The following is a 23,595-nucleotide window of genomic DNA, read 5'->3' as shown; positions in this document are numbered from 1 at the left end:
TCAGCTCCTGCCCAAGGATGTAGAGCAGTGTTCAGTGTCTGAGGAGGGAAGGGCTTGCCGATGCAAGGGAGGCCCCAGCCAAGAGGGTCGCTGTGAGTGAGGGCTAGAGTTGAGATGGGCAGGTGGGTAAATACAGGAATCCAGGACCAATATCCTCCTCAATATCAGGTCCAGGGCAGAAATGTTATTTCTACCTGCTATTAGGCTTCAGAAGGAGGGGTCTGGAGAAAGCTGGGGCTGTCACCAACCTTGGCAAGTGTTCTGATTCTATAGCACGTATGTGCTGGTGGTGTGTGTGCACATATAACCAAGGGTCTGCCTGGCTTGCAAATACATCTGGCCCTGTAGCTAGCTCTCTCTGAGTCGGACTTAATAAAAGTGCCCAGAGATTGGGGCACGGGTGTCTTCTACAAGCTATTTCAGAGTTGGAGCCTGAGGACCCGTAACCCTTATAAAGCCTGTGGGTAAAGTTTTTGTATTGAATTGGATTTGGAGATTGAGTACAGTAAGAAGTCTTGATCATTGTTTTCTTTTCCCAGCTGTCTCTGGGTGGGCTCTCTCTCTCTTTTTTTTTTATTGAGACAGATCTCACTTTGTCACCCCTGACCATGGTGTCATAGGTCACAGCAACCTCAAACTCTTGGGCTCAAGCGATTCTCTTTGCCTTGGCCTCCTTAGTAGCTGGGACTTATATAGGCACCTGCCATGATCCCAGCTTTTTTTTTTTTTTTTTGTAGTTTTTCTCCGGGGCTGGGTTTGAACCCACCACCTCCAGCATATGGGGCCAGCGCCCTACTCCTTTGAGCCACAGACACTGCCCCCAGCTATTTTTATTTTGCTGTTGTTTAGCAGGCCTGGGTTGGGTTTGAACCTGCCAGCCCCAAGCATGTGGCTGGTGTCCTAACCCCTGAGCTATGGTGCCCCCCTTGGTGCTGGAGGTGGGGCTGTCTAGAACACTTACGTAGCCTGACATGCTCTTTCATGGTCATTGCTACTTAATACCACCCCCACGCGTGGGCTGGGAACAGGATTTTTCCTTTCTTTGCATCCAATGTTGTGCTGCCTGCTTTGTTTCTGTTTTGTAATCCAAATTGTGTCAGATCAGGTATTAGTGCCACTGTGCACATTTCCTTAGTGCAGAGAATCTCAATCCTTGCTGCACATTAAAAAACAAAACAAAACCCTATACCTGGGCCTATACCAAGTATTTTGATTTAATGAGTGAGTGATGGGGCCTAGGCATTGGTATTTAAGTGTCCCCTATTAGTCTAATACGTATCATGGTTGAAAGTCTCCTTGAGAATCTCTGGTTAGTTACTAGGTTCTGAAAACAGTGCTTAGTTCTAACAATGGCTAAAATTAATTAAATGTCAAAAAGATAGTAAAAGGAGGTTTTGACCCTTACAGTCAGATTATCCTAATATGCTAAGGGATCTATTTTTTTTTTTTTTTTTTTCAATTTTTTATTGTTTGGGATTCATGGAGGGTACAAAGAATTAGGTTATATTGATTGCATTTGTTAGATAAAACCCTCTTATAATTGGGTTTTATAAGAGGGTTAGGTGTATGGCCCAAGAGGTGTGCCATACACTGTAACCCCCACCCCCTCCCTCCTCCTCTCTCCCTGCTCCCTCATTCCCCTACTCCCCACCATGTATTAGATCATCTACCGCCTTCATATTAGAATTAAGTACATTGGATTTTTGCCTCTCCATTCTTGTGATGCTTTACTAAGAAGAATGCGTTCCACCTCAGTCCAAGTTAGTACAAAAGATGTAAAGTCTCCATCTCTTTTAATGGCTGAATAGTATTCTGTGATATACATTCCTGGTTTGGTGGGCATTTAGGCTGTTTCCACATTTTGGAAACCAGCCAGACTTTCTGGAAAGGACAGCTTATTTGTTCTCCCTCCAGGAGGCAGTGGGGTGGGAAAGGAGGTTGGGTGTAGTAAAGCCTTCCTAGGCCACACTGCAGAGGAGTTCTCTGTCATACGGCAAATTTATTTCTATGTGTCTCCTTTTGGTTCCAAACCAACATTTAATCATGGTACTGTATTTTTTCCAGTATTTATTGAGGAAAAAATTTACCTACCCCAAATGCACACATCTTGAGTGTACAGATAAGATGAGCTTTTTATCATGTGACTGCCACCTAGATGAAGATTGACTTGTGGAAGTCCCTCCCTTATGCTCCTGTCTGGTTGATAATGCTGTCAGAGTAGCCACTCTTCTGATGAGAAAGAGGCTGTCATTTGAATTATTTTTCATAGACAACATGTTTTCTTCTGGCTGCTTCATGTTTTTTTGTTTTTCATTTCTCTTTTGTTTTCGTAAGTTAATTATGTTGTGTCTTAGTGCAAATATCTTTGGATTTATCCTGTTCAGAATTTGCGCAGCTTTCTGTATCTGTAGTTCACATCTCCTGCAAAATCTGAGAAGTTTTCAGCCATTATTTATTAAAGTACTTTTTCAGCCTTGCCTTCTTTTTCCTCTCCTTTCAGGATTTCCATTACACAAAGGTGAGATCTTTTGTTACTGTCCCACAGGTCCTACAGGCTCTGTTCAATTTCTTTTCCCCAGTTACTTTCTCTGTGTTGTTTGGATTGTGTAATTTCTATCTTCCTGTTCACTGATTCTTTTCTGTGTCCTCCATTCTGCCACTGAACCTATGGACTGAGCTCTTTATTTTTGTTGTGTTTTTCAGTTTTAGATTAAAATTAAAGACCCAGATTTCCATTTGGGTCTTTTAAATATCTTTTTCTTTGCTGAGACTTTCTATTTGACTGCTAGATCTTTCCACTTTCTTCATTTGTTTCAAGAGTGGGTGTGATTGCCTGTTGAAGCATTTTTATCAAGGTTGCATTAAGATCATTGTTAACTTATTTTGTCTTCTCTGTCATTTTGCCATTGGAATCTATTGTAATTTTTTCCCCCATTCAGTTTGAGGTATCCCTGGTGCTTGGTGTGGCAAGTAATTTTCTTTCTTTTTCTTTTCTTTTCTTTCTTTCTTTCTTTCTTTTTTTTTTTTTTTTGAGGAAAAATCTTTTATTCAGCTGCTGGAGTGAATGGCATAGAAGAATTCAAAATGGCCATGCTCTGAGACTGGCTTGGTCTTTCCCTTTTTATCTTCAGTCAAAAAGTTCCAATCCATGGGTGTCTATCTCATTGATCAGTTTAAATCAAGTGGGAGAAGCTGTTCCAGCTCCCACAGAACTACAGGATTTCATAGAAGTGGAAATTTCCAGGTCCTAGGAAGTTAAGTTTCCACAAATTCTTAAGAACTGAGTCACCCCGAGGGGTGGGGTGGGTGCAGTGCATCCCTGGGGTCTCTTTGAGAAGACTCTGTTCTCCTAGACCTCACCCTTCCCAGGTATCCTCTCTCAGTGAAGGGTCCATCTCTATTCCTACAGAGGTTTATAATATGCTACATTTTACAATAGTGCCGTGTTCACTTCTTTTTATTTTTTTCCATGTTCACTTCTTAGTCAATGGCAAACTTCCTTAATGCATCCCAGTTGGCCATTTATAACATGTAATCTTTGTGAAACTAGTAGTAGTTTCTCTAATTGTTTATTTTTATCACGATTTATTTTGCATGACAACGTATTTTGAAATTTAGGGGCTTAAATCTATTTATATCTAATTATCTTGTGGGTCAGAAATTCAGGCAGGGGTCAGCTAGGTGATTCTTTTGCTTTACAGGGTGGAAGACCAGTTGATGTGGAGGATCCAGCCTGACTTTCCTTATATATTTGTCACTTTCCAGTGGGGATGGCTGGAAACCTGGGTTCAGCTGATATGAGACATTTCCCAGAATTGTCTACATGTGGAGTCTTTAGCTTAGTAGTCTCAGATAGTTCTTCTTACATAGTGGGATCCTAGAGGAGTGTCATTTTTGCTGTACTCTGTTGGTTCAAAACAACAACAAGGCTACCCGTATTCAAGTTAGAGGAGACACAGACCTCACCTCCCAATATAAGGTGTGTCAGATAATGTGTGGCCACGTTTTAAGATTTCAAGCAGTAAAGAAGCAGAATCACTCTTTCTTCTGTCTGTGTCTCTGACAATGATTTAATTTTTGTCCAGCTGAGTACACAAGTTGATGGTACATAAGCCATATTTCAAGGAAGTGTAGAGTGTGTTGGGCAGGAGATATGTGCTGGTACTTTCAGTTGAAGAATTTTTGCATGCGTGTCTTTATTTTTGGTACCATAGTTGCCCATGGAGCTTTGATTGGATGACTCATCAAAGTGAATCTTTCCGAGAGTCATACCTCTGTAGAGAACCCTCTACTGGGGTATCTTACAGGTATAAATTTATAAAATTTCCTGCCTTTGGCTAATTAGCATACTCAGGGATAAAGAGGGATGTTAGGTATCACAGTAGGAGTTGGGTTATAATATGAGCAAGTAATTTTCTATTGACACCTGGACATTTTCATACTACCTTCTAAAAATCTGGATCTTATTTAAACCTTGTATTTTAGTGGGCTTTCTTTGAAATTGTTCTGGCAGAGAAATGGGAACTTCTTCCTTACACTGAGAGGTGGAGGTATAATTCTAGGTTTCCTACCTCTGGATTCTAGTGTGGGGAGGAAGGACTTCTAAGTAAAGGGGAAAGTTCAGACTCCTAATGTGGCCATCTCTGACCCAACCTATACCAGCAGGGGTATTGGAATGTTTCATTGTCATCTCATGAGAGTGGAAGTTTAGGCTCTCCACTTGGGCTTTACTGATGTGGGCGAGGTGGGCCCACAATTTTCTTTTGTGGTGCTTTGTTGAACGAGAGTGGTTATTTTATTTTTTTTTGGTAGAGACAGAGTCTCACTTTACTGCCTTGGTAGAGTGCCGTGGCGTCACACGGCTCACAGCAACCTCCAACTCCTGGGCTTAAGCGATTCTCTTGCCTCAGCCTCCCGAGTAGCTGGGACTACAGGCGCCCGCCACAACGCCCGGCTATTTTTTGGTTGCAGTTTGGCCGAGGCCGGGTTTGAACCTGCTACCCATGGTATATGGGGCCAGCGCCCTACTCACTGAGCCACAGGTGCGGCCTGAAGGAGAGTGGTTATTGTCTACAAGTTTTCTGTCTGCTAGGATGTCCTTTTCCTGCTCCTTTGGCTAGAGAGGTCAGGCTTTGCTAGCGCTTTCATTGTTTCTGTCTGTAGCATTTCCAGGTTGCCAGCTTTTGGGGGAGGTTCCAATTTGGGATAAACAAGGCAAAAAGACAACCCAGGGAGTTCACTGCCACATCTCCCCTTGGGTCCTGTGGTCCTTACCCAGCCTACCTTTTCCCCATGTTTCAGAATCTTATTATATTTCTTTTATATACAGTAGAACCTCTGTAAGTTGACCACTCAAGGAACTGTAACAAATTGTTCAACACATGGATGTGGTCAACATAAAGGCCTGCTGTACTAACATGGACATGCATGTACATGTGGCGCCTGTCTAGTCTATGAAAATTAGGTCAACTTAAAGAGGTGATTAATGTAGGGAGGTGGCCAACTATGGAGGTTATACTGTATATAATACATAATACTTTTAGTTGCACTTATGAGTAGAAATAGGGAAATGCATGTCTACTTTATCTTCCTGGAGGCAGAAATTTTATTTTTTCTTTATGAAACTGCTGCTTTTTTTTTTTCTTTTGCTATGTACAGAATTCAATGTTGACAGATTTTGCTCTTGTTTATAATGAGAAGTCATTCATTATTATTATTCCCCTGAGTGCAATATATATTTTTTACCCCTTTTTGGCTACTTTAAAAATTTTTTCTTTATCTTTGCTTTTCAGCATAGATAGGTGTGGTTTCTTTGCCCTTATCCAGCATAGACTTTGTAATCTTGGATCTGCAGGTTGATAATTTTAATCAAGGCTATTATATCTTCAAACCTTTCAAATATTAAGACACTCTCTCTTTTCTTTCTTTCTGGGACTCCAATTACACACAAAATATTGTACCAGAGATCTCTTATGCTACAGTTTTCTCTTTATGCTTGAGTCTGGAAATTTTCTACTAACCTGTCTTCAAGTTCATTAATCATGTCTGCTGATATGTCTAGTTTGTTAAAGTTATCCAATGAGTTCTTCAATTTAGATACTTTATTTTTCAGTTTGGCAATTTTTTTGCTTTGCTTTATCTATGGAAATTCCCCATCTTTTCACCCAATTTGTTGATATTCTAGTTTATTTATTGTATGTATACTAGTTATTTTAAAGATAGTATCTCTGTATTATTTCAGTCATCCATTGGTCTACTTAATTGTGTTAACTCCCCTTTCTCCTGGTTTTGAGCCACATTACATATAACAATAGAGTCTGGAAGAGATAATATTTCCCCTCAGTGGGATTGTTTTTCCCTCCATTGGGAAACCAAGGAAAGTATTGGTCTCTTTTTTCTATTTAAGAAATGGAACTGGCTTAGGGCTTACTGGTTGCTTAATTTGCTTTAGATCATCTCTGGTTTCAAATATCTTGATAATGGGATCAAGTGATCAAGTTCCTCCCTGTAGCAGAGGTTTGGAATCATAATAAAGGCACATTTCATAGATGTGTGTATTGTGGGTTTGGATCAGGACTACTATGATACGGCAGATGGTGCAATATAGTGAGTCACACAAAATTTTCAGTTTTCCAGTATGTATAAAAGTATGTTTATCTTATGCTATGGTCTATTCAGCATGCAATAGTGTTTTATCTAAAAAACTAACGAATACACCTTATTTAAAACATACTGTGTCACTAAACAACTCTAATATAGAGATAAGATGTGAGAACCTGCTGTTGGAAGAATGGCACCAGTAGGCCTGATGGATACAGGCTTGCCACAGACCCTCAATTTTTTTTAAAGAAACAGGATGTCTGTGAAGCACAGTAAAGCCAAGGACAGTACAATGAAATGCACCTGTACCGTGAATTTGTGAACGGTCTTTCTTGGCTTCCCAGCCCAGCCCTAGCACCACCACTTCCTAAGCAAAATTCCCGTGGAGAACTGGTGGAGAATTGGCTGGCACAGTGAAGTGGCTCAGCCTTTGGCATTACCCCAGATTCTAGTAGGCTCTGCCAGCTCACAATGGTCATTTGATTGCTTTTCCCTTTTCCCCCCAAAGTGTCCCCATCTCTGGCAAACTGTTCCCTTCTTCCTCTGCCTTGACTTGGTAGATGCTTCCAGAGACAAAAACAATTGGCAGGCTTTACTCAACAAGTAAGGACTGTCTTCTGGAATTTAATTTCATTCAGTTTTCCTTTCATCCCCAGCTTTTTGACAGCTCTAGGCCCTAAAGGGCATTTTCTCCTTGTTAGGATAAAACCACTGGCCTCTTGCAACTTTCTACATCCTATCAAATCTGGGAAAAATTTTTGGCCCAATGTGAGTGGACACCCTCTTTTCCTTTACAGGCCTTAAATTAATGAATAGATTCTTGACATAGATCAGTAAGTAAGATGGCTTAGAACTCACTCTAGGACATAGGTCTTCTATCATAAGAGTTTTGAAACATTTTCTATTTAAGGTAACATTAAGTAAGAAGAATCAGAATTTGATGACAGTGCCTTCTCAACTCTCTGTGGGTGAGGTCCCTTCTCCCTGCACTGTTTCTAAGATCCTAATAGAGCTGGAGAGCAGACTAGCCCTAGTCCTTTTTCCAGGGGGAACATGGGGAGGACAGTCCACCATCAAGCTCTGCGGACACACCCAAGTCACTGTGGCTGCTTCCTTGTGTAACCTGTCTGTTTTATACCATGGAGATTGGCAATGATGTCATCCAATTAAATATTTTCTGTTCTCCTTTTGGGTACTGGGAGTTGGTATTTTTAAATCCTCTCAGAGATTTTTACAAATTAGTAAATTCACAATGGAAAGACTATCAAACTCCCAAGCATCCGTTCACTTCTGTTGCAATTTGTATAAATTAACCAGTTTTTTTGGCTTCTGGAGAATCTTTGCCAAGTCCACAGAGAGAAGTACTGTCATATGACAAGGAGCCAAGGCTTCATCAAGGGCTCCTATATTGTAATTAACTATATGTTGTCTGGGTCCTTACTAGACTTTCAGTTCCTTGAGGGCAAAGACTGTGTTTGACTCATTCTTTTACATACTTGGGCTTGACAGGGAGCAGCGACTCAGTAAATGTTTGTTGAATAAGTGAATTGGCAAGAAGCTTATTTTATTGTCCAGGAATAGCAATGCATAAGAAATATTTATCAACATTTTTGTAAAACATATAAAGGGAGAGGCCCAGAGGGCATGTAAAAGAATGAACCAAGAGGCTTATGTGCCTTACAAGAATTATTATGCATGGATTTTCTGACTTGAGGACCTAATTCTATGCATAGACATATGTCTTAACAGATACAACAGTCAAGATAATGACTAGCACATTATAGGGACGTTTTATAAGCCATTAGATGTTTCTCAGAAATTATGTGTGGTACTTAGAGAACCAGACATGAATCTGCACTAATTTGGCCAAAAAGCAGGCAAGATCCAGGACACTGTGTTATGCCAGGAGAAATTTTGGGCACACGTTTACTAAAACAATTTCAAACATGTTAGATACTTGGGATGAATCCAAAAACCTACATGGGATAAATCTGTGATGGACTAAATTCCCTCCTAAAACGAAACCAACAATGATATGGGCGGAGAGAGTTAGGTTAAGATCTCAACAAGGCAGCTTCTTGCTTCACTGCCCCCTGGTGGATGTTCTCAGTCGTGGGGGCATGTAAACCGAGAGGGGAGTGCACATGTTTAAAAAGCTTTAAGCTATTCCTTTTTTCCCTTTTTGTGCCGAAATATTTTATTATTTTAATTTTACCCATGTGATTTCATATCTATGAAGTTCAATAGAAGAAACTTAGTACATTTTGCTTTTCTATGGCCATTGTTATTTGTTTTGTTTTATGGTTACTACCAAAAATAATTTCATTGTATGGAGGAGGGGATGTTATAAAATAACCTGCCTGAGTGTTAAGTATACTAAGCATGTGTTGCATCAGAGGCCAGGGAACTTCTCTGTCCCACTTGTGAGAAAATGGGGAAAATCGGGAACATTTTCTTCTGAGGAGAGAAGAATCTAGCAGTTTGGTGTGTCTCAGAGAGTGGCAGGTTAAGCCCATCAAATATGAAGGTTAAGCCCATCAAATATGAAGATCTCTTGGTAATAATGCATGTATGTGTATGCAGATGGCTGCTGTTACAAAGAGGTGTAGTTTTCAAGATGATAAAGAATCACGCTATTTTTAAGAACTTATTGCACAAAAAGAAAATTAATATGTGAAAGAATGTACTAAAAGGAACATTCTATCTATCATCTGAGTACACAGAGGGTAATCTTGGGCAAGAACGATGTCAGCGCAGGGTCCTTGAGTTAGAGAGACCTTGCTGCAACGTCACAGACGCAGCTGGCAGAGCCGGTTGGGGCAAGCAAAACCTTCTGCAGCTGCTAGTTAATAAAGACCTAATAAATTAATGGTTGAAATATGTTTTGCTAGTCAAGGTGTGTCTCAAACTCAATAGGAATCCCCACCATTACATCACACACTTTTCCCCATAAGTATAACTGAAAAATTTAAGTGACTTGTGCAAAAATGACTTACTGCCCACTCAATGAGCAATTTTTATTTTATGCTGGTTATAATATGTCCTGCAGCAGTTTTACAAATGGCCCTTATTGTTATTGTATAGACTGCATGGTGGATCCTTCAGATTATAGACACTGCCAAATGTGCCATTCTACCCTGGTGTATCCTGCATTTCTATTGTCTGATAAGGGCCTTCACTTTCTCAGACATCTTCACTTTTGCTTCATATTTATCCTCAGCACCAGCAGCTGACTTTCTTGTGGGAGCCACTTAGCACACAAACAAAACTTTAGTCACCCCATAAAAGTTACTGTGTACCATGTGTGACAACAAGCAGAAAGAGATTGAATTGTGTTGAGATGCAGATTTGGGTATGTTTATTCAGTAGGCGAGTTTATGACTTAGTTCGGACCATTGATCCTCCAGAATAGAGAGTAGAAATTTGTGTCTCAGAGAAACTGCAAAATAGTTCAAGCCATGGACCTTCGGTGCCATTGAAGCATGGTCAAAACTGTGAACACTAAATCCAAAAGGCATTGCAAATGACAAAAATCTTCTGTACTTAAAAAATTATATATCAAATGCCTGCAAACCAGAGGATAAGTAAGAAGCAGCATTTGGCCAGAGCAATCTGAAATACAAACAGGATTTGAGACTGATAAGAGCACTCTTGAGGTTGCTAGCTGAGAGTCACCAAGAGCTTTGTACTGTGCAGAAAATGGGGGCCTTGCGGGGAGAATTCCTCATATATTCTCTGTTTATTGTTGTGTATCTACAGGCAGAATAATCTAGATGGTGCCTGCACTGCAGAGAAGGAATTGGGGCACTTTCAATAAATTATTTTGTGGGATTCACAAAGTTTCATGTTAAAGAATGTTGGTCGAAGGGTACAAAGATTCAGTTAGGCAGGAAGAATAAGTTCTGGAGATCAATTGTACAGCATGGGGACTACAGTCAACAATAATGTATATTTCAAAATCGCTAAAAGAGATTTGAATGTTTCTGACACACATGCAAAAAAAAACCAAGCAGATGAGGTGATGCATGTGTTAATTAGCTTGATTTATTCATTCTACAATGTGTGCATATATCAAAACATCGCACTGTACCTTGTAAATATATGCAATGATTATTTGTAAATTAAAACCAAAACATATTACAAAGAGACTCTCTTGAGGTATTTTATGCAGATAACCAATTGGGGTGAATCCAAAATACGTGTTAGGGTCTCAAGATTGCGATTCACCTCAGGACCACAGGAGAGAGATTTCTCCTGCCCTCTGGTTCCGGGAGGTGTTGTTTTCTCCTTGTTCTGTCTGGGCGGCCTATCTGTACCTACACCCTCTTCCAGCAGGGAGGGTGCCCGAAGTGTCAGAAGTGCCAGAAGTGGTTCTTTCTATTTGTGTACTTGTTTGACTTGCTTCAAGAAATTAAAATATCTGGAGATCTAGTGTTATACCGCAGCTCAGAGATGATTTACATCATGAGAAGTTCTTTTAAAAGGGACCACCCCGCCCGCCACTGACGCTGCTGCCAGCCGCCCTGAGAGCCGGTACCGGTGCGTCCCTTCTGCGCTGCTGCCGGCTCTGGAACTGCCTTCTTCCTGCTCCTCCTCGGCTTCAGCCTCGGCTGCCCCCTCCGCCCTCAGCGACGCCGCGGGCCGCGGAGCCCATGAAGGCGTCCAGGTCGTCCCGGAGCTCCCCGAGCTGGCGCGGGCATGGCCCTGGCACCAGCGTGAAGCTGCCGCGGGAGCTGGAGGAGAAGGTGGCCTTGGAGTCCCAGGTGCGAGCCGCGCCGGAGAAGCGCGCGGGCGCGCTGGGCAGCAGTTGGCTACAAGGCTTTGGCCGACCAAGTGTATACCAGGCTGTTATTGTCATCTTCCTTGAATTCTTTGCATGGGGCCCGTTGACCACTCCATTGTTGACTGTTCTACACGAAACATTTCCTTAACACATAGTCCCTATGAATGGTCTCGTTCAAGGTGTGAAGAGCCTGCTCTTTTCTGAGTGCCCCGCTCTAGGTGCTCTGTCTGACGTGTGGGGGAGGAAGCCCTTTATCCTTGGCACTGTCATCTTTACCTGCTTCCCAATCCCACTGATGAGGATCAGCCCATGGTGGTATTCTGCCATGATTTCTGTGTCTGGAGTCTTCTCAGTCATGTTCTCTGTGATATTTGCCTATGTAGCTGATGTCACTCAAGAGCACCAGCGAAGTGCTGCTTATGGATGGGTCTCAGCCACCTTGGCAGCTAGTCTGGACAGCAGCCCAGCCATCGGAGCATACCTTTCTGCAAGTTACGGAGACAGCCTGGTTGTTAGTGGCCACAGTGGTGGCTCTTTTAGACATTTGCTTCATCTTAATGGCTGTTCCAGAATCTCTGCCTGAGAAAATGAGACCAGTTTCCTGGGGAGCTCAGATTTCTTGGAAACAAGCAGACCTTTTTGCGTCACTGAAAAAAGTTGGAAAAGATTCTACTGTCTTACTAATCTGCATCACTGTCTTTCTTTCATACCTTCCTGAAGCTGGACAGAATTCAAGTTTTTTTCTCTATCTCAGGTAGGTCTTAGGTTTTGGCTCAGTTAAAATTGCAGCATTCATAGCTATGGTAGGAATTCTGTCTATTGTGGCTCAAATGATCTTTCTTAGCATCTTGATGAGATCATTAGGTAATAAGAATACTGTCCTCCTTGGCTTGGGCTTTCAGATGCTCCGATTAGCCTGGTACGGTTTTGGATCTCAGGCCTGGATGATGTGGGCAGCAGGGACTGTGGCCGCCATGTCCATTATCGCTTTTCCAGCAATCAGTGCTCTTGTCTCTCGGAATGCAGAGTCAGATCAGCAAGGAGTTGCACAGGGGATCATAACTGGAATAAGAGGACTATGCAGTGGCCTGGGGCCAGCACTTTATGGCTTCATATTCTACATGTTCCACGTGGAACTCACTGAATCGGGCCCCACATCGAATGCTAACAATGCTCCCCTACAGGGAGCTGTCATCCCAGGCCCACCATTTTTACTTGGGGCATGTATAGCTCTTATGTCTTTTCTGGTTGCCTTATTCATCCCTGAATACAGTAAAGCCAGTGGAGTTCAAAAACATAGCAACAGTGGCAGTGGAAGCCTGACCAACACCCCAGAACAGGGCAGTGATGAGGACATTGAGCCATTGCTTCAGGACAGCAGTATCTGAGAGCTCTCTTCTTTCGAGGAGCCTGGGAATCAGTGCACTGAGCTGTAAATTGAGCAGAAAAGGGGATTCTGCAGATGCCATCTCTGACCACCCTGGAGGGAGCCACACCACATGGAGACATCCTGGTGCTGGAGGGGAGAAGCTAGCAGCATCCTTCAGGGCCAAGTTTGATAAATGATTCCCCCCCATCCTTCCACCCTTGCTCTTCCTCCTCTTATTGGTTTGTTTGTTTTCTTGCATTCTTTTTCTTTGTGTGCACAGATAAGATTTGAAATACATCCTTGAAAATAACGTGAAACTTAAATGTAAAAAACAATGGCTTTCCTGTAATAACTCCAGAGTGAGAGTGACAGCAGTCTTTCCATGGCCTTCTCAGCAGAAGGTGCAGGATTGTTCTAGGACTGCTGTCTGTGGCAAGATTGCACGTAAAGAATTCCTTATGTTTTTTTCTTTCTCTTTGTCTGAATTTATTTTTTCTCAGCCCTGAGTGGTCACTCTTGAGTCACTCAGTATCAGGGATCTATTTGTCTTTGTTCAAAGGTCAACTGAAAACCTAGTTTTACTCTCCTTTTCTCTACTTCCAATTCTTGGCTAAAACGAGATTCAACATACATACATCTCTCTGGACATTAATAATGCTGATCAATGATCACCTTTACTACATAAAGTATACTTTTCTTATGAATTTAAATTGTATAGAAATCACACTTCAGATTCCTGGACCTAGTGTCCTCGTCAGTTCGAAGATGATTTTACAGAAGAAAACACATTAAGCATTCTGGTAGCAACATAGAAATTGGAGGGTGTTTTTTAATAATTTGAAAATTCCTAAATAAGGGTGAGAGTTAGTACCTAAATGCCAGTGGAGTTTATATATCCAAGTTCTGACTCACACTGTTTGCTCTTTCCCACGTCTCCTATGTCCTGCTTCACATCCATCACACTCCTGTCTTAGCTGCTCTGTAGTATGCATTTGTTTTTAATTTTTATTTCAGACTGTTTGTTCGACTTTTGAATCTCATGGGAATATGCACATGAAATTCCTTTCTAAAATATTATGGCTTAGTGAAGCTCAGTTTCACAAAAAGTGTCTTGCTAATTTTCGGAGGCGTTTTATGGACAAAGAAAACTTTACAGATTTATATGTATTTTGCTGCATCAGTAAATGGATCAGTAACTAAGGCCTACCTTTAACAGAGCACTCCTTTGAAAGTTTTATAGGTATGACATATATGTAGATATTTGTAAGGGGTTTTAATTTTTTTTTTTTGATGGGGTGCTGTGTAAATCTTGTATTTATAAATGTAATGAAGGTGTTGACAGAAAAAAATATATACAACTTTTATAAAGGATTGTGTACTGACTGAATACATTCAAAAGAAAATATATTTTGAAACCTGTTCTGCTATGAACAGAGATAACATATCTTTTTACTATGCTGTTGGTTTTTAGGTTAAGCTTCCTAATAGATAATAAATTTGCAATGGATACTTTAAAAAAAAATCATCACTCAGTGTACTTAGAATTTTGGATTATCAAATTCAATTTTGCACACCTGTCCAGTGGCAAGCCTTGCGTGTCGGGTCCAGCACATGCTCACTCAACATCCTCATCTCGCCCTGGATCATGGGCTGGGCTCTCCCTTCACCTCTGGTGGCCCACATGGACTTACTAGGCCCTGCCTCCTCCGTGACTTTTTCTGAGAGTCTGGTGTGGTTTCGGATCCTCAGTGGTCCCCTTCCTGCTCTAGAACGAGGGTTCAGGGTTCCAGGAACATTGTCCTCCTCTGTGTGCTCGTGACCAGGGGCCTCAGCTGCTGCATCTTCCATGGGTTTGGGTAGAATTTCTAGCCTTGGTTTTGTTCTGTCTTCTCTGACGGCTTCCTTAGACCTAATGATTCCAAAGCTTCCTTGTTTACATGTGCTGTTTGTTCTGCCACGTGCTGGGGTCTGAATGTTCCTGTCCTTAAATTCATACGTTGATGGGATGGAGTTTGGAGACGGGGATCTTTGGGAGCTGAGAAGGTAATGAAGGTGAGCCTTCCCAAATGGGACTAGTGCCCAAAGAGGCCCCAGAGAGCTCCCTCACCTCTTCTGCATGTGAAGACACAGCAAGAAGATGGCTTCTATGAAGATGACCATGCCAGACACTGAATTTGTCTTGATCTTAGACTTCTCAGCCTTCAGATCTGTGAGAAATAAACTTCTGAAGTTGATAACCCACTTAGTCTATGGTATTTTGTTTTAGCAGCCCGAATGGACTAAGACAGCATAGTGTCTCATTTCCTTTTGCTTTACATCCCACCATGTGGAGCCACCTTGCCTTTGTATGCACTGAGAATGCTCCTGCAACCCAGCCTGGGTGGAGGCTTCACTCACTGGGAGGAAGCTTACAGATCCCAAGTGGCCCTCATACGGGCCAGGCATGAGCATGCTGTTGAGGGGGGTGATGCAGGTGCTAGTTCTCTTTTCTTGGCAGCACTGACCAGCCTCCTGGAAGCACACACTTCCCTCTCATTTCCAAATGTGGACACTGTTGGGGATGTTAATGTGAGTGGAATTCTGTATTGGGAGTAATGTCCATTCACATTTTTGGATATCAGTTATAATTAAGGCCTGGTATGGAGTCAGCTTGTAAAATTTGGAAGAAAAGGGACTTCTTACCTGTTATGTATAGAGCTGTGTGTGTATGGATGTTTGTGTGTATTCCGGAGTTTTCTTTCCTATATCGGCAATTTCAGATGTGAAGAACATAATGGAATCTGATCTTTTTGGCTCTTAAGTGGGTTTAGATGGCTCCTGAGAGCAGAGATTGGTGGTGTTTAAGTTGTTTGCTAATGGCCACAGAAGATCATTAATCAGGGATGGAGTCAGCCTGCCATGCTCATTACCCTGCAGACTTCAATCCAAGTGAAAGGCAAGGCCTGTTGTCCTCAGGCCAGTGGGCCTTCCACTATTTTAAATTCAGCTATGTTGAGCTGCAAAAAATACTTTGCTTTCTTGTAAGATCAGTTGATAAAGGAACTAGAAAGGAACAAATCACTTCGTTGAAGATTCAACATACTCCATCTCATTGATGGAGAAGGTCAATAAGCTGAATAAGTAAATCATATGGTGAATTTGATATCGAGTGCTATCACAAAAAAATAAAGCAAGGGTTTGGGGAGCATTTGGGAAAGGTAGAATTTAAAATAGGGTGGTCAGGGCAAGCTGCATTTAAGCTCTTGGAGAAAGGAAGAAGTACTGACCTATGTGAATATCTGGGGAAAGATGCTCCAGAGAGAGGGCCCTGAGATCAGGCCATGGCTAGTATATTTGGAGAAAAGCTGGGACAGCAGCTGGGACATAAGGAGTGAAGGAGGGAGGACATAAGGTCAGGGAGTTAATGGTGAGGGCAGCATCATGTGAGATGGGAGCCATTGCAGGCTTTGAGCAGAAGACTATCTGAATGTGACATGTAGATTGGCTTCCAGGTTTTTGACTAATATACACTATGCATCTTGGACACACCAGTGTGGGGATGAAACTAGCCCCATAGTAACAATAATAAGACTATTTATTTTCTGGCACTACCTTTATCTGCTTTGTTGGAATTCCAGTTTGTCCTAAAATTTATTGCAATGAGTTCAGGAAGCCTCCACATGGCATCTTGGAGTGTTCTTTAATTCAGCCCTCAAGCCACCATGCTCATCTGCTGTTTTCCTTTCCTCCTGCTTTAGTTGCTGCCAGGAAGTTTCCTCTGGATCTTGTCATTTCAATATTTTCTGATGTTCTCTTGTTCCCCCATAAATCTCCCAGGCTGTGCTAGTCTAGCTCCCTACAAGGTTGTTAGTAGCAAATAAAGAACTCTACCCTAGCTAATTTAAACAGAAGAGGAATTTAGCAAAAGATAGCAGGTAGCTTACAAAATCATGAAAGAGGTTGGAAAATCAAGCTTTTAGCAACATAGCCACAAACAAAGCCCAGCAACATGGGCTGACCAGTCGCTTTCCCCAGTTTGTATGGACAGCGTGGCCCATGCTGCTGATGCTGGGCCTACCATGATAACTACTAAGACTTTTGCTGTTGCAGCTTTGGGGACTGGCTGGAACCAGCATGCCTTTCCATTCTGCTAGAATATCTCTCAGGTGATGCTTCCTTGTTTCTTTCTTTGTTTTTTCTTTGAGACAGAGTCTTACTTTGTGGCCCTGGGTAGAGTGCCCTGGCATCATCAGAGCTCACAGCAACCTCAAACTTTTGGTCTTAAGTGATCCTCTTGCCTCAGTTTTTCTAATTGTAGTAGAAATGGGGTCTCGCTTTTGCTCAGGCTGGGCTCAAACTCCTAAACTCAAGCAATCCCCCTGCCTCAGCCTCCCAGAGTGCTGGGATTACAGGCCACCATGATCAGCCTGGAGCTTCCTTTTTCACATCACTTTTCTCTATACTGGATCCTCATGCCTGTACCCTGGCTGCAGTGAAGACTTGGGAAGGCAAGGTTCTGACCTAACAAGCCAGTAGACCTCTGGTGGAAATGTTTCTAAACTTGAGAAGGCTATTCAAAGAGTTCTGGATGTCAGAAATTATGAAAAACATCTTTGGTGCTCATTGTTTAGGCTGTTGGGTCTGTTCTGTGCCTCAGCAATCACTTTGGAATGGAGATATCTTTCACTCACCATTAATGCCTTAGTCTCCCATCATTGTACACAGATTTAATGTTACAATTATGAAAAAATACTAGATGGAAGAAAAAGAGTTTACCAAGAAGTCCTACATTTTAGAAAAATATTTTTACTATGTTAGAGTTCATGCCCATAATTCCAAAAAGTGAAGTAGTGCTAAAGGACTTATTTTTAAAAACACTTAACTTTCTCCTGCTTAATAGCATTTTCCATCTCCCCAGAAGCAGACACTTTTAGCTTTTAATCTTTTATCTTCTTATATTTACCTCCATATTTCTAAATAATATAGACACACTGCTCTCTTGATTAGTCACTTTTAGATGTGTTTATTATGGGGAGATGAGAGTTTTAAATTTATCACCTCTTGCTGTCTCTTCACACTCTCAATATAATGAGAACATTTCATAACTATAGTAAAGCTCATTTTCCTATGGTTTTATAAGCAAAGAGTAAAAGTCATATTTTATAAGGTCTGCTCCTTTTTTTCTACTTTCATAATTGATAGTTTAAATGGGTATAGAATTTTATACTAAAAATCATTTTTCTCAGAGTTTGTAAGGTATTACTCTACTTTTTTCTAGCTTCCAGTATTGTTGTTTAAAAATCTGATGCAATCCTCATTTCCTCGTTTTTTTTTTTTTTTTTTGAGTGACCTTTTTTTATGGAAGTTTTTAAGATAGTTTGTGATTTTTTTTTTTTTTTATCCATAATGTTCTAAAATTTTACAAATGAGATACTTTTATTCAGTGTGTTGCATACTTGGTGGGCTTTTTCAATTCTGACAATTGTGTCCTTTGGTCTTGGAAAATTTTCTTGAAGTATTTCTTTGATAGTTTCTTCCTCATAATTTTTTCTTTAGAGATGGGGTCTTGCTATGTTGTTCAGGAAGCACTCGATCTCCTGGGCTCATCGGTCCTTCCATCTCAGCCTCCTTTGAAGCTGGGACTAGGGGCACACGTCATTGTGCCTGATATTTATCACTTTTTTGTTCTGTTTTTGGGATTAGGTGGATACTGGCCATTGGATTAATCTTCTGCTTTTCTGATCTTTCCTAGTGTCCGTCTCTTTATCTTTTTATTTAATAATTAAAAAATCTGTAATATTTAAATCTTTAAGAGTTTATTATTCTCTGTCCCTTTTGGGAAAGTAGCAGTCTCTTTTTTTTTCATCTAAAGTCATTGATTATCAGTATTATAATTTTCTTAAAGTTTTCTCTTACCCCTTGCTTTGTATCTTTTTTTTCCCTGATTCCTTTCTTCTTGTTTGTCTTAGCCTCTCTCAAGTTGTCAGCTCCCCCAAAGCCTGGTGCCCATTTATATTTGAGAGCAAGGCACTTACAGGTTGATTAGACTTGGACTGGTCTTGTTGACTAGTAGGGCTTCCATGTAGAAAAATTTGATGACCAGTTTGTCCCAAATGTCATTATGTGTAAGTGTCCCCTCCAATCTCCTACCTCTGAGGTGTATTATGTTTTCTATAGAAATAACATAGTTAAGTGTATAGAATATGCCTATAAGGAAAATTTAAGAATATTCAATTGAAGAAATATTGAGCTAGTACTCACAGCCAGAATATATGTGTGGGGAGGAGGAGCCAGGTGGTAGAGCCAGAAGTTGCTTTCTGAGATGTTTCTCACACCTAAGTTTGAATATTTCATGCCTCCAACTAAAGAATCCAATTACAGACACAAAAATTACCTCATACTCAGTTTCACTTTACAATACATAGGTTATTTCTCAATTGTTATTAAGTTGCTTATACAAACTTAAAGTCATAAGCATGACTTCAGGATCTGCACTTTTTATGTCAAGTGCTTTAACTAAGCAGTTTAGGGCCTCCTGTAATTTTCCACACTCTTTCAGTTCTTTTCCACGCATTATAAGAGTCTCATAGTCGTTCACAGACTCCACTGTTTCATTCTGGGAAGAATCACTAGATAATGGCTCAGGCTCAGCAAGAGAGGTTTCCTGAGCTAAAGTACTGGGCTTAGACATAGTTAATAAGCTAGACTTGTCTTCTGAAGACAGTGTTTCTCCAGAAGCATCCTCTTCTGTATACTCAGAGGCTTCCCCACTGCTTTCTTCTGCCTCTTCTTCTGGATAATCTTTTTTTTTTTTTTTTTCAATTCAGATGTCTTTTTTTTTTTTTTTTTTTTTTTAATTTGGCCGGGGCTGGGTTTGAACCCACCACCTCCGGCATATGGGACCGGCGCCCTACCCGCTGAGCCACAGGCGCCGCCCTCTTCTGGATAATCTTTAACACTCTTTGCTTCACCGCTGTTGTCAAGTCTTTCCTCCATATCCTCCACATGTTCTAAAACCATATTAACAAGAGATCTCCTAGAAGCCAGAGATCTTATAGAGTTTATAGGCTTGTTTACACTATTGGACATTATAGGGGAAAAGAATCTTCCAGGTGGACTAATGTTATTTCGGGGAGTTGAAGCATCAAATTGTTTCAGAGATGAGAATGGAAAGGGAGATGTGAAGAATGAATTTGTGCTTGAGATACCTTTAAAAGACTTATCTTCATCTTCACCATCTGAAACAATACTTCTAACTTTACTTCTGATTTTCACATTAACTGTTACTTCTTCTGCTTCATCATCTTTCTTGGTAAAATCCCAACTGAGACATGTTTTACTAGGTACAAACTCAGCTCTGGAATTAGCTGCAGAGTCACATAAGCTATCCGTTTTCTCCATATGTTCTAAAGACTGGGAGGATTTTGTCCATTGCCTGAGGAATCTTCCAAGAAAAGATTGAAATCACATGCATATTGTGGAGAAGATGTGGAAAGTTTCTCTTCCAATTTGGCCTCATGTGCTTGCGCATCCTGCAGTGCACTATGGGATGCTGACAAGTCATCAGCTGTTTCAATAGCAGATACATTTGATTCTGTGTTTTGATTTTCATTTGTTATGGGACTAATGGGCCAAGGATTGTGCTGATGTAAAATCTCATCATCCTTTAGCTGACCTACATTTGGCTTGAGATCAGCTTTAATTGATTTGCTAAGTGAATAATTAAAACTTCCTGAAGTTTGCTGTGCCTCTTGTGTAGACTCCTCTTGTAAGGCTTCTTTTGGTAGAGGCTCCTTTTCAGTTGCAAAGCTTCTTGAAAATCTCAATAATGAGGCATTCCAAGTTTCTTCTAAACTTCCAAACCCCTTGGGTAAAGTAGCTATAGAATCGGTATCAAATGTATTTTCAGGTGGGTGCCAACAATCTTGCAGGATGGTAATGTTTGTCTTAATACTGGAGAAATCATCTTTCTCACCCTCTTCTGGCAGATCATCAATGATTACGTTTGCCATTTGGGAACTGATATCTTCCTGAATATGATGGGTGGTTAAAAGAGGTGAAAGCTGAGGCCGTGGATTATTCAATTTGGGGCATTTTTTCTTTGTTTGAGGAGGAAACATAGGTTCTCTTAGCCAGGTCCCCTCATTTCTAGTTCTTTGTTCCATCAGGAGCTTTGCATTTTGAGACTCTAATTCAACAAGGAATTGAACTTTCTGAACCCTTTGTTGAATATACTGAGGTTCTTCTATCACATCAAACTCTTCTTTAGCAGAGAGATCACACATGTACATCAAATCATGGTCTGAGATTCCAGCTATCCCTAAAGAGTGCAGGTAGGCAATATGTTCGTCTAGTTTCTTATCAGATCTCCTTTGCACAGCATGCAAAGACTGAAGCTGCAGCTGAGTTACAGACTTCTGAAAATCTTCAATTGTAAAGAGCTCTCTTAATTCTTGTTTACTAAAATATCGGAAAGGGTTCTTCTTTTCACCAGTAGTTTGTCTAATTAATGAGTCCTTGAACACCTGTCTTCTATATATTTTTTCCTCTACAGTCCCACACGTGATTAGCCTATAAACCACAACATTTTCTTTTTGTCCAATTCGGTAAACTCTATCCACAGCTTGGGCATCAGTGGCAGGATTCCAGCTAGGGTCGAAAATGACCACCCTAGTTGCTGCAGTTAACGTTAAACCAACACCACCTATTTGAGTGGTAAGCAGAAAAACAGAGTAATCTTTATTTTGCTGGAATAAGTTAATTCTTTTTTCTCTTTCCAAAAGATGAGTAATTGTTCCATCGATTCGCAATGTCTTAAAGTGTCTGTTCTTTAAAAGACGTTCGATGATGATTAGAATTTGCCTCGATTGGGAAAACACCAGAGTTTGATGCCCTTCATCTTGCAATCTCTTAAGCAGATCCATTAGAAATACCATTTTTCCAGATTCTTCCATCAGCGTCTCATCTGTTATTTGATCAATACAATCCATGTCATCATATTGGGAGAATATTGGAGACTCTTCTCCCTCATTTCCATCTTCAGCAGAGAATTTGCCAATCCCTAGATTCAGTAAATGACAAGCCCGTGCAGACAGCAGTCTAGGTGATCACACAGCTTCTTTAAGACACCTAGCTCAGCTAATGGTGAGTGTGTCTCCATTAACAACTCCTTGATATGGTCTAAAGACACAAATTTCCTATAGATTTCTTCTTGTAAAGGTACAAGACATATCCAAATTATTAAATCATTTTTCCTAGAAAGTGAAGGCATTTCACAAGTGGCACCAATATCTGAATTCTTTTCACTAAGTCTGACTTCTGGGTTGCTTAACTTTTTCTTTTGTAATTCTTCCTTAGTCCTCCTGAGAAAATAGGATTTTATGATGGCCATTAAATTTTCAGATATTTTAAATCCCAAGGCTTTTTCCGTGGGAGTAGCATCCTTCTCTCTTGCTCTAGTAATAGGATTTTCATACTCCATTTTAAAAGTTTTTAACGTTCCTAGCAGGGACCCATGACAAGCAAATTCTAATAGGGACCATAGTTCTTGTAAATTATTCTGGATTGGGGTTCCTGTGAGGAGGAGACGATGAATTGCAGGAATTGCATGAGCACATATTGCTGACTTAGTAGAGGAGGTTTTTATTTTATGTGCTTCATCAAGGATGACATAGTCCCACACAAACTCTTGGCCATTAAAGCTTGAAAGTCGTTGCCAATTATTGATTAACATTTGGTATGTTGTCATAATGACGCCATTCCTTTGCTGAATCCGATTGAGGTTTCTGGTACGTTCATCCTTGCTAGGACCATGAAAGGTTTTGACTGTCATTCCTGGAGTCCACTTGACAAATTCTTTTACCCATGTGTTAATAAGATTGGTTGGCATGATCAGTAGCACATGATTCACAAGGGAAGCATCAAACATACCAGAAAGGAAAGCAATGATTTGAACAGTCTTGCCCAATCCCATATCATCTGCCAAGATACCACCTTTTCTTCCATCCCTATATAGTCTACAGAAGAAAGCTACACCTTCCTTCTGATGCTCAAAGAGTTGGTCGTGTAGTTCTTGTAAAGCAGCAGGTCAGAATTGCACACATCTGTAAATTCCTCATCTCCTTGGAGTTCTGCCAACTCCTCCAAGGCTTCCTGTATTTTTTGGATTCTGCTCATCACCTTTTCATTGGGAAAAATGTCCTTTGCCAAACTGAAAAGTTTAAATACTTCTTCCAGATATCCATTCTTAGTGGCTTCTTTGGCCTCTTTCACATATCTCTGGTATTGAGCAGTCTGCTCTGGGCTTAAGGCCTCCATGACCCCTGGGTTGGATCCCAGGTAGCTAGGGCCGAACTTGGAGCTTGAAGTTTGTTACCTCCTGCCCTGCGCGAGCTCTGTGCACAACGGAGTGGGCAGGGCCAACGGATGGCCTCGCTACCCGCCAATCGGTGGCCCTGAGCTTGGCGCCATGGCCTGAGCACCGCCCATGAGGCTAGTGTGCTTGCGCTTACGTGTGCTGATGAGAGGGGTTCGCAGCTGCATAGCCTCACATGTGCTGTGTGATTCTGTGTTCCCTTGCCTTTTCAATCCTATCCAAATTTTGCTGCGGCGAATTCGAGTGTGTGCGTGGGCTGATCAGATGTTGGTGATATGAGCTCAGTCGTTCTCGTGGTCCCTGGAGCCCTGTAATTCCCCACCTTCGGAGGAGGTATTCTGCCCTCCGAGCTCGCCTGTACCTGACACTGAGCAGGGGTTAAATCCAAATACCGTGGGAGGCACAGTCCACATGAGTTAGACTCACATAAAGGAAGGTCTTCAAGAGCCAAGCCGAAGATCTCATTTGAGAAATAGGTCACCTTTTCCT

At 41.2% G+C, this 23,595-nt stretch overlaps 2 protein-coding genes across 2 annotated transcripts; one reads left to right on the top strand and one right to left on the bottom strand.

The window, feature by feature from the left end:
• Positions 1-11,714: 11,714 nt before the first annotated feature.
• LOC128570320 (hippocampus abundant transcript-like protein 1) lies at positions 11,715-12,771 on the top strand. Its single transcript, XM_053569303.1, has 2 exons — positions 11,715-11,810; positions 12,142-12,771. The coding sequence occupies exons 1-2, from the start codon at positions 11,739-11,741 to the stop codon at positions 12,769-12,771; spliced, it is 702 nt and encodes a 233-aa protein (XP_053425278.1). The 5' UTR covers positions 11,715-11,738.
• A 6,393-nt stretch (positions 12,772-19,164) lies between these two features.
• On the bottom strand, positions 19,165-23,039 carry LOC128571177 (DNA excision repair protein ERCC-6-like). Its single transcript, XM_053570829.1, is given in 5 exon segments — positions 19,165-19,517; positions 19,658-20,152; positions 20,155-21,834; positions 21,837-22,805; positions 22,808-23,039. Coding segments are annotated over 5 exon segments (3,597 nt in total). The 5' UTR covers positions 22,908-23,039.
• Between the last annotated feature and the right edge of the window lie 556 nt (positions 23,040-23,595).

This window comes from Nycticebus coucang, chromosome 18, assembly GCF_027406575.1.
Source record: "Nycticebus coucang isolate mNycCou1 chromosome 18, mNycCou1.pri, whole genome shotgun sequence".
NCBI lineage: Eukaryota > Metazoa > Chordata > Mammalia > Primates > Lorisidae > Nycticebus > Nycticebus coucang.
Note: the sequence above shows the minus strand (reverse complement) of the source record. Positions and strands in the feature narration are given on the sequence as shown.

Excerpts from the sequence above, each read along its gene's own strand:
- LOC128570320 (XM_053569303.1), top strand. The coding sequence starts at position 11,739 with ATGTTCTCTGTGATATTTGCCTATGTAGCTGATGTCACTCAAGAGCAC. Across the intron at positions 11,811-12,141 it reads GAAGTGCTGCTTATGGATGG|GTCTTAGGTTTTGGCTCAGT; the intron begins GTCTCAGCCACC and ends TATCTCAGGTAG.